The sequence below is a fragment of the Polyodon spathula genome, chromosome 3 (assembly GCF_017654505.1).
Source record: "Polyodon spathula isolate WHYD16114869_AA chromosome 3, ASM1765450v1, whole genome shotgun sequence".
Classification (NCBI taxonomy): Eukaryota; Metazoa; Chordata; class Actinopteri; order Acipenseriformes; family Polyodontidae; genus Polyodon; species Polyodon spathula.
Window position 1 is genome coordinate 16,991,454 of NC_054536.1, and position 15,521 is coordinate 17,006,974.

At 34.9% G+C, this 15,521-nt stretch overlaps 1 protein-coding gene across 1 annotated transcript; it reads left to right on the forward strand.

The window, feature by feature from the left end:
* Positions 1-5,116: 5,116 nt before the first annotated feature.
* LOC121312783 (secreted frizzled-related protein 4-like) lies at positions 5,117-11,203 on the forward strand. The gene is made up of 6 exons (XM_041244541.1): positions 5,117-5,694; positions 6,068-6,148; positions 6,330-6,395; positions 6,814-7,012; positions 7,653-7,716; positions 8,628-11,203. Exons 1-6 carry the CDS (start codon positions 5,253-5,255, stop codon positions 8,808-8,810), a joined length of 1,035 nt encoding a protein of 344 aa, XP_041100475.1. The 5' UTR covers positions 5,117-5,252; the 3' UTR covers positions 8,811-11,203.
* The last annotated feature ends 4,318 nt before the right edge of the window (positions 11,204-15,521 follow it).

Here is a 15,521-nt window from a genome sequence, read left to right on the forward strand (position 1 = left end):
TTTCCCATTGCAGCACTCAGCACAGCTGCACCAATTCACTTGTTTGTCTATATAGACAACATTATGCTTTCTGTAAATTTACAGTGTGCCAGTAATACTGAGATATGTATATATGTTACAGTAACGTCACAGTTATAGTAATTTACAGTTTTAAAGTCATTTATTACAAAATAATTTTAGTAGAGAATATTGAAAGTGTAATTTAATTTATGGTTTATAGCCTATGTATGTAATATCATTATATGTTACAGTATATATATATATATATATATATATATATATATATATATATATATATATATATATATATATATATATATATATATATAATATATATATATATATATATATATATATATATATATATAAAATCTAAATTGTTCAAAAGTTTATTTTATCCTTTAACAAGTTTACATAAAAGGAGGACAAATTTTCCTGCGTATATAATATATGTATATATCAACTATATATATATATTGATATCATATATTATATACACACACACACACACACACACACACACACACACACACACACACACACACACATATACATACACTGGCTTACAAAAGTATTCAGACCCCTGACCAATTCTCTCATATTACTGAATTACAAATGGTACATGGAAATTTCGTTCTGTTTGATATTTTATTTTAAAACACTTAAACTCAAAATCAATTATTGTAAGGTGACATTGATTTTATGTGGGGAAATATTTTTAAGAAAAATAAAAAACTGAAATATCTTGCTTGCATAAGTATTCAACCCCCACACATTAATATTTGGTAGAGCCACCTTTTGCTGCAATAACAGCTTTAAGTCTTTTGGGGTAAGTATGTACCAGCTTTGCACACAGTGTCGGAGTGATTTTGGCCCATTCTTCTTGGCAGATTTGCTCCAGGTTGTTCAGGTTGGTTGGACGACTCTTGCGGACCATAATTTTCACATAGTGCCACAGATTCTCAATGGGATTGAGATCAAGACTTTGACTGGGCCACCGTAGGACATTCACCTTTTTGTTCTTGGGCCACTCCAATGTTAGTTTGGCCTTGTGCTTGGGATCATTGTCCTGCTGAAAGGTGAATTTCCTCCCAAGCTTCAGTTTTTTAGCGGACTGAAGCAGATTCTCTTGCAGTATTTTCCTGTATTTTGCTCCATCCATTCTTCCTTCAATTGTAACAAGATGCCCAGTCTCTGCTGATGAGAAGCATCCCCACAGCATGATGCTGCCACCACCATACTTCACTGTAGAGATGGTGTGTCTTGAGGCATGGGCAGTGTTAGGTTTGCGCCACACATAGCGCTTTGAGTTTTGTCTAAAAAGCTCTATCTTGGTCTCATCTGACCACAAAACCTTTTCCCACCTCGCAGCTGGGTCACTCTCATGCTTTCTGGCAAACTCCAGACATGCTTTCAGATGGTACTTTTTGAGTAACGGCTTCTTTCTTGCCACCCTCCCATACAGGCCAGTGTTATGCAGAGCTCTTGATATGGTTGACTGGTGCACCATTACTCCACTCCCAGCCACAGAACTCTGTAGCTCCTTCAAAGTGATTGCTGGCCTCTCTGTGGCTTCTCTCACAATTCTCCTTCTCGTTTGAGATTTGAGTTTTGAGGGATGGCCTTTTCTTGGCAGTGCCTGGGTGGTGTGATGCAGCTTCCACTTCCTGATTATTAATCCAACTGTGCTCACTGGGATATCCAAACACTTGGATATTATTTTGTACCCTTCCCATAATCTATGCATTTGTATTACTTTATCTCTAACTTCTGTAGAATGCTCTTTGGTCTTTATTTTCCTTCAGATTCACAGCCTTACCAATGATCCTTCAACAGTGGGGTTTTTATCCAGAAAATGTGACAGCAACTTTAATGGTTCACAGGTGGAGGCCAATGGTAAGGTAATTGTGTCCTCATTAGGGCAGATTCTTTCGTCGGTGCAAACTGGGAGCTTCCACAGCACAGGGGGCTGATATTTCATAGGAAGCAAGATATATATAGGAAGCAAGATATTTCAGTTTTTTATTTATCTTAAAAATATTTCCCAACATAAAACTAATGTCACCTTACAATAATTGATTCTGAGTTTCAGTGTTTAAAAATAAAATATCAAACAGAATGAAATTTCAATGTACCATTTGTAATTTGGTAATATGAGAGAATTGGTCAGGGGTCTGAATACTTTTGCAAGCCACTGTGTGTATGTATATATATATATATATATATATATATATATATATATATATATATATATATATATATATATATATATTTTAGACTCGTGAGTAATGAATAGAAATTAACTTTAGAATGTTAAAGTGTGGGAGTTATAAGCTGTTAAAATATTATAAACAAATAAATAAATGAATACATTATAATACAAATCTGGAACCAATATGACCAACATTGCAGTGTCTTGGACCAATCATAAGCCAGCACATATAGCTCTGACCGATAAATCAGTGCTGGTCCTTGCTCAAATTTCCAACAGGACAGTCCATCAGTGGTTTGAAATTGCTACTGTATCATGTAAATGTCTTCTTGAAATTGAAGTACCTGTGTGGTATTTTTTTGTGGTATACGTTAAAAGTGGTCCATGGAGTACTTCGCTTGCCTGGACATGCGCAAATGATTTTATTTCCGAAAACAAGGAAATGTCTATCTGAAGGGGGTACGATGTACTGAGTTTGGCCCTTAAAGTTGTTTTTAATTTTTTTTTTCACAATTCAGCAAATATATGTGACTTTAACTGATGAGCAACACATTGGGTTATCTAAAATTGTAAACATACAGTTTTGGTGGTGAACTACAGTTTGCCTTGTTCATAGTGATTTGGGCAGTATTCAATCACAGTGTTCACAGCATACCATTTTCTGGCGCTACACGGGGTCAAGTTTTGCTACACGTACCACATTCTGACAGTGTATAATTTTCTGATCCCTACACCAGTAACATATGATTATACATTTTTGGTCAAAAAATAATTGAAGTGAAAAATAATTAACTATTACAGTTATAGCGAAGTTGTTTTGTATTAAATACAGTGCCATGCATTGAAAAGTGCTTAATCATTCATTTTAAACAGCTGTGTGTCATCATGATTCCTTTTAATATATTTATTTGGTACTGTTTCATATTACATATGTTAGAAAATAACACACATGGCCTGCATTTCATACCTTAGGATTCATATAGTGTGCTGTAGTATTTGTGTATTACTATACTACTTGGTATATAACTTTATAGTATTATATAGTGTTTTATATAAGATTAAGATTTCATTTATAGAATCTTATATAAAATTATAATCATATTGTAGAATCCTATTGTACTTTCACAGTTTTCCATAACACTATAAGTACTAATAGTACCATATACTGTTGCTGTAGAGCAGTGTTTCCCAACCTTGTTCCTGGCAGCCCACCATGTCTGCTGGTTTTCATTCCAATACAGTGCTTAATTGCTTAATTGAACCCTTCATTGAACTAATAAAGTGATTAACATTTCCCCTTTGTTGTCAAGCTCTTTGTTTGTTGATACAGTTCAATTAAGCAATTGAGCACTGCGTTGGAACAAAGACCAGCAGACACGGTGTGCTGCCAGGAACAGAATTGGGAAACATGCTGTAGAGGCCTGTAATAGTTTTATAGTATAGAAACTTGCAATAGTTTATAGTAGTGAATAAGTCTGTATAGTAGAGAGTTACAGTATTGTATAGTTTCTATACACAGAGATTTAGGGGTATGTGAATATCATTAACCTAAATATACATTGCTGACTAAGTTGCTAAATGCATTTAAATCAATAGGCTCTACAAATTAGTTTAATGTTAATTATTATTATGTTCACAGCTTTAATTACTTAACTGTAAATATCACCTGTAATTGCATTGATTAATTTGTAAACAAAGCAATATCAACAGGTGAACAAACATGTCTGTTTTTTCTTAATAAATCGGATTAATAATTAGTAATAATAATTAATAATAAATTTTCATAATAAATTGGAGAGCCCTGCTCTAGAGGTTTTGTACTTGAGCTGGTTATATGTAGGTGACTGTGCAGCAGTTTTGGAATCCTTAGTATTATTATCCTGCCCTGCTTTGTAAAGCACATGGACATTTATCACTCTTTCTTAATTTAATTTCTTAATAACCTAGAGGCCTTGTTTGCTTCTTCCTGGGCAGGTCTCGAAATGGGATCAGAAATGTAATTTTGTGCAAGGGCATGCAGAGGTATGTCTATTTTCCAAAAGCAGGCGTGTTTTAAATGCAATGTGTAATTATTTATTTTTGATTTGTATATACTGTAGTTGGACAATATAATTACATCTCCCTATTAATTTTTATGTAGTTTCTAAAATGTTTTTTCTGTCAACTTTTGTAAGAACATTTATCAGAAGTTTCAGAAAAGTTACATTTATTTTTATAGCTATCCAGTTGTTTCAACCATTTTATTATTAGATGTCTCATATAATGTCCAGATACTTGCAACTGACTTTTACAAGGTTGCAAATACTTGCGCCTCAAACTGCTGCAACAGCAACGCTAACTTAAATTCACAAAGTGCACATTGGAAAATTGAATATCAGCCCTCACGATAAGAACAGCATACTGTCGTTGTTAAATTATAGATTTATATTTTGATTGCAAATGTACATTATATTTGAAGTAAAAAAAAAAAAAATGTTTACTGGTCCTAGACAGTTCAAAAGTACTCCTTTTAAACTCCCTCTGCAGCCTTGGGGCTGACAGGATTTCAGCTTCATCAAACAGGTACCTTTGCAGAGTGTAAAGTATATAAAAAACGGGCACAGGAAGAATTTAGTGAAGATGTCTAGGGATTAAACGAGATGGGGATGATGTCATTGTGTCTGGAAAATAATAAATGATGCAGCCAAAAAAGAAATGGAAAGATCCCGCGTCACTTGTGGTGTTAGTATTCATCCCACTTTAAATCAAGTCCTATAGTAATTTCTATGAACTGGCTCTCTTGCTCAATCTCCAGTTTCTCCTGATAATAAAATCCAAGGGTGTCCATCCTCACTTACTTCGTCAGCCTGTTGCACCGAGACTGTTGGGATTTATTGGCATTTGCTGGTTGTTTTTTTGTTTGTTTGTTTGTTTGTTTTTTTGATTAACTGCAAGTAGGAATCGTCCTTGTCGATGTGGTTTTGTACTTCAAAAAAGTTACATATAAAAGGATTTCCAGACTGTTCTGCAGGTGATTTGTGTGGAAAATAAATGCACTAAGATGTTCTCTGTAGTTGCTGCTGTGTCTCTGTGCATCAGCGCAGGTGTGCTGGTCCGGGGTGCTCCCTGCGAGCCTGTCAAGATACCTATGTGCAAGAGCATGCCTTGGAACATCACTAGAATGCCCAACCATCTCCATCACAGCACCCAGGAGAATGCCATCTTGGCTATTGAGCAGTATGAAGAGTTGGTGAATATCGACTGCAGTTCAGTGCTGCGGTTCTTCCTTTGTGCCATGTACGCACCCATCTGTACCCTTGAATTCCTTCACGACCCCATCAAACCCTGCAAGTCTGTGTGCCAGAGAGCCCGCGATGGTTGCGAGCCCATCTTGCAGAGGTACAACCACAGCTGGCCAGAAAGCCTGGCGTGTGACGACTTACCTGTTTATGACAGGGGGGTCTGCATCTCTCCAGAGGCGATTGTCACTGATTTACCTGAAGGTGAGCACTAAAATCCACAGGATGCATTTTAAAACATGAAGCAGGCTATTTGCTGGCAAGTGTTGAAAACAATTTAGAAGCATGCAATGCATAAAGAATGATAATATGCAAGCACTATAAGTGTGCAAACACATAATACATTGTAAATTGTTTAAATTACTCAAAATATACATTAATAATAATAATAATATCAATAATAATAATAATAATAATAATAATAATAATAATAATAATAATAATAATAATAATAATAATAATAACAACAACTGTGGGCCACAATCTGAAAAATCCTAAAGTATTTATAGAAGACAATGGGGGTCTCGGAGCATTAACGTGTGTTTTAATTTTAGTTATGGTCTGTGTTTTAACCCAGATGTGAAGTGGCTGGACTTTTCAAGGGACATGATGCCTCATGAAACACCACAAACGTCTGACTGCAAAAGCTGGAGTTCAGGTGAGTCTAATAAAAAAGGGGGTGAAATGTCTTGAAGGCTAATTGCTCTCCTGTTTTGTAATTGGTCCTTAATTGAGACTGTCCTGATATTTTTTTGTCCAGAATTCTTAAAAAAAAGGATTAAGTAATGCATTTTTAAATGCTGTCACAAAGTAAACACGTTTAAAATGTGTTTCAACAGATAGTTGCAGATGCAGAAAAATTAAGCCAACGTTAACAACTTACCTTGAAAAGAAATACAGCTATGGTAAGTATTTCATATTTTTCAGCATGCAAATATCCAAAGTAATAAAAGACAACAGACCATTTCAGTTTGTGTCTAACATCTTAATATCTTAATTGTTGGCTAAAAATGCCCTTCTGTAACCTATAAATCCATATTTCAGGTTCATGTTAACTTTATTTCGGTTAATTTGGGAATATAATTTAAGTATTCCATGCAGAGCGCGAACCATGAGCATTAAGGCAAAATTAAATGTGTATGGATTCAGAGGAAACGGATTCGGTGCACGTCTATTTCTGTTCATGTCTTTGTTTGCCGTTGTTTATTATGTTGTTATATAGACTGAGTGATTAATTGTTTTTAGCTACTTGTTTTAGATTAATAAAGACTATTATACTTGTATTGGACCTTTTAACATATTTGGTTATCTCTCTTTTGTTAGTTATCCATGCTAAAGTTAAAGGAGTAAGTAGAAGTGGCTGCAATGAAATAACAACCGTGGTGGAGGTTAAAGAGACGTTGAAGTCTTTAACTCCCATCCCGCGTGCTCATGTTCCTATATTCACCAACTCATCCTGCCAGTGTCCACAGCTTTCCCCCAATCAGGATGTACTCATCATGTGCTACCAGGGGCGCTCATGGTAAGGACCTGTTTCATTGATGATAGAAAAGCATTACAAGGCAGATTCAACTATTATCACATACTCGTTTGTGAGATAAACATTTGTCAATAGTTTGCTGTAATTTAGCTTGAGATGTATTGTAGACGATGTATATCAGGCGTTAATGTTTTAATCGTTAATGATTTAATGGCGTGGTCAAATATTTAATTTCTGTTAAAATAAGTATTTGACAGTATCCAATTAAATGTCAATTTTGACCCTTTGAAATATTTTATTAAGTAAAAAATAATGCTTTAGATTAACCGTTGTTGCATTTGATTTCTCTGAACGCACATTCGCCTTTGTTTTTTGTTAACTTTTGCAAGCAGATGAATAGCAGTAGACAGGTATTTAGTTTTATAGTATAGTTAATATGTCTCAATCATCTGTTCAACTATTGTAGTGTGTAAGAAATCTTGGTAACATTTCAGTCATAAAGAAGATAAGTATGAACAAGGTTTTAACACTTTAAAACTACAAACGGTACCCCCATATTTGTGTCTTCTTGTTAAAGTAGCTATATTTGGTCAATAATCAGGCAAAATGCCAGATTGCTTACAGAAACATATGGCATTATTGATTACTCTTATCAAGAATTCTTTGGGTTTTATTGTTGCAGGCTGATGCTGCTGGAAGGCTGCTTTGTTGAAAGATGGAAAGAGCAACTAGTCAAGAGGTACAAGGTAATAAGCCATGTATATGCTCCAAATCAACTACTGAAATTGTAAAAAGCTTAAGAGTGAAGGTGACATGGTGTTTGTAAGTGCTTGCTTTACACTAGCAGTGATAAGGATTTTTAAACATTATAATAAGAAATCATGTTCCTGACATTGACATGTAACTATGCATTGTGCACGCTATGAACATAAAGTTGAGTGAATTGATCTTTTCTGTGATACCTCAGGTCTGGCTCAAACTGCTGTATATTGTAGCCCTCCCCTGAAGCAGCATCTCCATGATAAACCAGAAGAAGCATTTTGTTTCTAAATTACTTTTGTTATGTTTTCTTTCTTTCTTTGTATTTAAAAAATCTTAGTGTGTACAAATCCCCAATTTGTGTTTTACTGGCAGCAAACTATTTTTTGGTAAAAGGTAACAAGCCATTTACAGAATTATATATTTATATATATATTATATTATATATATATATATAGAAATATATATCACTTTTAATTTCATATCAGATCCTAGGATATTTGAACTAATTTCTTGATTAGGTGCTTGAATCGATTTATGAAGCAGCATGATAAGATCTGTTTTTAAACAGCCAAATGAAGCCTTGCAAAAAGGAAGTAGATAATACTATAATATTTCTGGGAACAACATGGGTTTTTAATGTTTCAACAGTCTTTCAAAATCCAAGCGAATATTTAAATATTCTTTAATTTTGAATTAGTGGTACAACATTTTAGAATACCTTATTACAGTACAGAAAGCATTCAGGAGTGAAATAAACTTGGTAAGCCATAAAATGACCTCCTAAACAAAGAAGTAGTACTTTCCCAACACCATAAAAAAGGCTCTACGTTGTTTCATAAACAACTGTGATCCATAAATCACCATCCTTAAAAATGTTGTAACTGTCTTTTAACAGCGATGGGAACAAAGATTACAGGAACAGCAGCTGCATGTAAACCATGAAAAGAACCAGAATGCTGGCCGCAGTAGACAAACCCCTAAACTAAAACCAAAGACGTCAAGTTCAACCCCTGGGAGTCCAAAGAAAACAGTAAAAAACAAGAACACTCAGAGAGATGCAAGATCCAAGAAACCATAAGTGCAGTTGTGAAATGTGTGACGTACTTGCATGACAAGGGATGGGCAGATCCTTCACTGTCCTCATACACTATTCCTGCAGCATCTCACATCACATTACAGCCAGTGCCAATGGTTTTGCACTAAACTTGTGGTTATCATTTATCAAGCTTGCTCACATTTCATAATTATCACAATGTGTGCTCTCCCATATTCCTTGCTGACAGCATCTGGTTATGCCTTTTGTGACAGTACTGTGTGCCAAAAAATAGCTAATTATGATGTTTTCAAATATCTGGTTTTTCTTTTTGTTTACACTTTTTGAAAATGTTCCTTTCTTAGAATGTGTGTGTACTTCAGACTGGCTACTGGCTTCTGTTGTTTTCTCCTTATCTAAAAGTTATCTGTATGAAAAAAAGGTGTTCCTTAGGGACTTGCAAAATAACATGTCAGTGTTGATAAGTCCCTGGCTTTGACTGAATCTCTGTCCTTTCATTTGGGCTAATTGGAAGCTATTTTGTTAGTAAATGATGTGACCCATATGCAGGCCATATGCAATGCCAAAATGAACCTCAAACTAATTCAACAATAAAAGTAGCACTCAGAAGAACTGTTGGGTTGCTTAGATGCTTTTTCAATTCTAACAAACAGTACCGGATATTTTTATTTTTATTTTGCCAGGACAATATAAGGTGAATCTAGTTAGAATTTGGATACATGCATACTTTTCATAACAGTTTTTAAAGATAAATTGCTCCATACAGAGCAAAAGATAATTGAATGAGGCATTAACATCTCTTAGGTGTTTCATGTAAAAAAAAAAATATTATCAGTATAAAAAAACACAGTCTGAAAAAAGCTTTTATATTAGGTGTCATTTAAACCTTTCTCTTACTGGAAGGGGTTTCAGAAGTACATTAGCTTGTCTCCCAGAGTGGTAAGCAGATATACAGGAAAGGGAAACTTGAGTCCATAATATTCTACTGATAATTGGACAATATAAACACTGTTGACTGTCAGTGTATGCTTTCTGATAAAGTAAAATAAAAATAATAATAAACAAAAAACAATATTAGCAAATAAAAAGAACAAGTTTAATTAAAATGAAGGTTCATATTCAGCAGGTTCACTGATCACTTATGGAAGCAAGGCCTGGATAATCAAAATGAGTGCTACTTTGAAGTTGTAATAAATGTACATTACAAGGAATTTTGATTTATTTCAGGCATAATAAGTAAGTGAATCGCAGGTTCACCTTTTTTTAACATTTGTATTTTTTTTTAAGCAGGCTTAATTGCATGCCTCAATGTTGTTTTTTAATGAGTTGAACAAAACTACTGGAACAGCTTTTTAAAAATATATGTCACATTATTTTTTAATAGATTGTTAGGATTAAAAATAGGATTTTTTAATGCTTGTCTCCACCACAATGTGCAGCATTCCCTCATACATTTTCAAAGTTCAACATTCCTGTTACAGAAATAAAATATATTACTGCAAATGTCTAAGAAGTGTTTTGTTCAAAGGCTGCTTTTAATGCATGTCTATGTTAAAAGCTGTTGTCCTGGTAATGTATCGTATACATTGTGGGTTTACCCTTTATTGAATGAGTTTTTTTTCTCAACATGATCACATTTAATCCCAAGACACTGGCAGGGAAAACTTTGTAAAAATGTTACAAGGGTCTATTCACTTAATTAGGTGACTGCTGCTCACTTAATTCACAATTGATTATTACACATTACATACTTTTGGTAGCGTTGTCAGGTATATGTATTGTACAACTGCGGTTGAAAGGATTCAAGGAGCCATTAGACCCATCTTTGCTTGTCCAATTCCCAGTAGCTGAATGATCTCACAACTTTGTCAAGTTGGCTCTTAAAGGATCCAAGTGATTTAGGATCACTATCATGACTAGGTAACCAATTCCATACCCTCACCACTCTTTGTGTGAATAAGTGTCTCCTCACAGTTCTAAGTGTACTGTATCTCCACTTCATTTCCAGCTGTGTTCTCTGGTTGTGGTTTCTGTGCTACTTAAAGTATTGATTGGGATGAACTATGTCAACTCCTTTAATCATGCCCCCCAACCCACCCCCTAATTTTCTTTGTTTTAGCTAAATAGATTCAGTTCTTTCAGCCTGCCTCATAGCTCATAATCAACTGTCTTTAACAGGCTCAGCTTGCATTTTGAACACTGTATTGCTGCTCATTTCTGTCTAAATAATTGTCCCTCCAATCACATTGCTGTTTTCTGTTTCAACAATGGCAGTGATTCAGGGAGATGCTTCTTTTAATTCCACTTGTTCAGCAGTGCACATATCTTTCATTAACTGCATTTTTTTAAAAGCTGAACAATTACAAATTGTTACCAAATGAAAAACTAATAACTTAATTTATATAACTTGTGTCAATATTCACACTACCTTTATAAAGCATGGTCGTCCCATGATTGCAGATGAAGGGAATTGCAATGATGTTTCAATGTGTGTTGACTGGAAGTTGGCTCTTGAAAAAATATATATATATATATATATATATATATATATATATATATATATATATATATATATATATATAGTAAGGTAGCAGGGAGAGGGGCAGATTCCTCCCTGCCTAAAACAGGTGGAAACGCACATTGGTGTTTAATAATTGTTAATTTTTAATTGTTAATTATTAATTATCCCCTGCACCTGGTGACTATTGTAAATTAGGGCCAGGTGCAGGGTATTTAAGAAAGCAGCCCAGTCTGTTCGGGGCTGCTGTGGAGAGAGAAGCAGGAAGGTGTGTGGCCTGTTTCTGAGCAGTCATGTGTAGGACTCTGTGTTTCTGTGTACTGGTAAACAGCTTAGCTCTCCGGTGTGTTAAGTTAGTGCTCCAAATAAGCGCTAGGTGTTTGGTTTGTTTGTTTGTTTTTTTTTTAAATAAATAAATAAATAAATGCCAGCACATTAAACTTGCATTTCTGTGTCCTGGGTCCTGCTTAAAAGGGGCAACGAACCAACAAACTGTTTGAGTTGCAGAATTCTTCACTGACAAACTCAACGTTGCAGATATTCAATTATATAGATATATATATATATATATATATATATATATATATATATATATATATATATATACACACACACACACAGTGGTTTGCAAAAGTATTCATACCCCTGACCAATTCTCTCATATTACTGAACTACAAATGGTACATTGAAATTTTGTTCTGTTTGATATTTTATTTCTAAACACTAAAACTCAAAATCAATTATTGTAATGTGACATTGATTTTATGTGGGGAAATATTTTTAAGAAAAATAAAAAACTGAAATCTCTTGCTTGCATAAGTATTCAACCCCTGTGTTGTGGAAGCTCCCAGTATGAAAAAACAGTGTTTCCTTGGTACTCACTTCCTTTGTGTACTTTGTTTGGAACTGATTAAAACCATTCCCTTAGGGAAATGTCCTATAGGATCCATATGGATAGGATTAACCTACACATTTATATATATATATTTATATATATATATATATATATATATATATATATACGTGGGTGATTCTACAAATAGGTACATTTTATGTCCCTGGGCCATATTTTGGGTAAATTATAAAATTACAAAACCAATGTCCATTGTAAAATACAATGCTAATTGCATATTTTAAATTTGAAATAATATAACATAAAGCATTAACTGAGCAAATCTGCATATAGGATATATTGTTGTGGTGATGTCCCTATAGGCTAATATATAAATTCATTAATTAATTAAACTCAGTAACTTGTATAAAATATATACAATTCAGCCATTGTCATGTAAAACAAACTAGAACATATTTGTACAAATATATATATTTACAGTTAAAATGTATCAACAGTCTAAAATGTATAATATGTAATGTTGTCCATAAAATCAGTGCCAACCCTGTTACTGGAGAAGAAATCCCCCTCAAAATAATGGTTTATCCCAAAACCATGTGATCTTCAGCATGTGACCTCATCTACAGGGAAGAAGATGCATCTGTGAATATTTTTTACTGTAAGTTGTATTTGGGTAGACAGTATTATCTAACCCTCAACAATGTTACGTAAAAGTAATTATGATAGCTGATCCATTAAAAAAAAAAAAAAAAAAAAAAAAAAAAAACTTTTACATTGCTTATAAAGCCCTCTACTAAGATCACAACGTGTGGTTTCAGGCTGCTTTCCACATGGCGCATGAAGGCCGAATAAGTGATAAATTTCAACACTGTTGCCAGTCAATCCTGTTACCCATTTAAAGTAACAGAGTTAAAAATATATACAAATAAGATTACTTTGTTACAATATTTAACATTAATTTTTGTCTGGATTTGTAATTAAACTGTATAAAGACCAGTAAGGAAATTCTTATTTTTTTCTCAGACAGATGTAGAATAAAATGGTAGTTTCTGCTGCAGAAAAGCAACGGCGCTATTGTGCTCACCGTGATGCCGATCCCATTAAAAGAGAGCAGTGCTTGCAAAGGGAGCGCCAGAAATGGCAAGAAAAAAAGAAGCAGGGAAAGTAAAGTCAGTGGCAGAGCTAAGTGACAGGGAGAAACAGAGAAAACGCAAATTTTGGAGAAAAGCTCAACAGCAGTGTAGGGAAAGGAAGAAAAGAGTAGCATCTCTGGTAACACCCCCACAGAGCCCTGAGGAGAATCCACAGCCTGGACCATCAAGGTTAGAGTATAAATGCATACAGTATAAGTGTAAACATTTAAGATTGCATGTAAAAAAAAAAAAAAAAAAAAAAAAAAAAAAACATAAATCAGTGGTTAGTGTTAATAAAAGGTCAGCAGAGACTTACAGACAGGTATAAGAAAAGGTATCAACGCTTGTTAAAGAAAACAGAATCTCCCATATCAAAAACAAATAGGTTGCTAAGAGGAATTTCAGTTCCAGATACGCTCCGTAACACCCTTGTCTTTCATCATTCATTAATTAACGTTAAACAGAAATATTGCAATTCCACAAAAGAAAAGAACAAGCAACTTATTTCACAAATCATTACCGGAAAAATTCTAAGGAAGTACAGATTGCAGAAATGTGCTCAGAAAGCCTTTGGGTTTTCCAGAAAGCAGTTTTGTAGGCCTAGAAAACGAACAGGAACCGTTAACATTTGTTCTGAGAAAATTCAGAACAGCTGCCAGTGAACTAAAGGGGGAAGCTGCTGTCTTTTACATCAGAGATGATACCAGCCGTATAACTGCAAGCAAGAAACAAACCATTACAGTGAACAAATATAAAATGCAAAAACGCTTCCTAACTGACACATTGAAGAATCTGCACAGAAAATTCCTTCTGGAGAATCCATTTGCAACCATCTCCTATTCATTGTTCTGCCGCATGCGACCATTTTGGGTTGTGCATCCAACAATTTCTGATCGAGAAACATGTCTGTAAACTTCATGAGAATCTTGTTTTCCTTGCAGACAAGCTGCATCAGCTTAAACTTCTTGATAGTATTGACTTGGAATGCTTGGTTGAATCGATTTGCTGTGATTCTGCTTCGAAAACATGTATGTATGGTGAATGTGCCCAATGCAAAGATAATGAGCTTCCACTTACTTCTACCTTCTAGGTCAATGTATCATACTGGCAGTGAACAGCCAAGTCAGTGCTAAAGGAAAAAAACAAAACAAAGATAAAGTAAAGGAACAGGTCCCTGTAAAAGTCACAGTAAAGCAAGAAATGGAAAGCGCCATGGTGGAGCTAGTTGAGATGTTTCAAAACCAACTCCAAAAGTTAGGAAGACATCCTTTCAACATAAAACAACAGTTGTTGTGCCACCGTGAACTGAAGAAAAACATGTCAGCACATGAGTGCTTGATTCATATCGACTTCTCAGAAAACTATTCTTGCAAGTTCGGTAGTGAAATTCAAGCAGTGCACTTTGCCTCATCTCAACAACAAGCTACACTACATACTGGAGTGCTGTATCTTGGTGGAAAAGAAGAGCATGTCTGCTTTAGTACAATATCTCCATCCAAACAAAAGGGCCCTCCAGCAATATGGGAATACCTTGCTCCTGTTCTAGATCATCTGAAAGAAGTGTATCGCTTTATGTCTGTTGTTCACTTATTTCAGTGATGGGCCATGCACACAATACAGGCAAAAGGGAAATGTCTATCTTTTTAGCACTGAACTACACAAGAGAGGGTTCACTGCAGGAACATGGAACTTCTTTGAGGCAAGCCATGGCAAAGGTGCTCCCCATGGAGTAGGTGGTCTTCTGAAAAGAACAGCTTACATATCGAGATGTTAGCTGTTTGTGCTCAACACAACAGGTGCTAGAATGTCAATGCTACAATACACAAAACTTCAGCTTTGCAGTTCAACCTCTTTCTAAATCTTCAGAGCCTGCTGATTGGGACATTCAATGGCAAAACCCAAATGTCCTTGGGAAATGGTGTGTCCTTAAGTATGAAGATGAGCCGTATCCTGGAATTGTACTTCAAACTAATGAAACACATGTACAAGTGGTGTGCATGCATCATGTTGGGTCCAACAGATTTTATTGGCCCAATCGTGATGATATGTTGTGGTACTTATATGATGATGTGATATGCATGATTCCACCACCAAAGCCCGTGACTGCCCATCCTGTTGAGATCTGTAAAGCAGTATGGTCCAAAATAATAGAAGTGTAAAACACGTAATTGATTTGTATGCTATAACAATATCCATGAGTTTCCATGACTGCAGGAGCCTCTATACACAAG

Bases quoted from the DNA above. Each gene is read 5' to 3' on its own strand.
- LOC121312783 (XM_041244541.1), top strand. From the start codon at position 5,253: ATGTTCTCTGTAGTTGCTGCTGTGTCTCTGTGCATCAGCGCAGGTGTG. The intron at 5,695-6,067 runs GTGAGCACTAAA...GTTTTAACCCAG, and splicing joins TGTCACTGATTTACCTGAAG to ATGTGAAGTGGCTGGACTTT. The intron at 7,013-7,652 runs GTAAGGACCTGT...TTATTGTTGCAG, and splicing joins TGCTACCAGGGGCGCTCATG to GCTGATGCTGCTGGAAGGCT.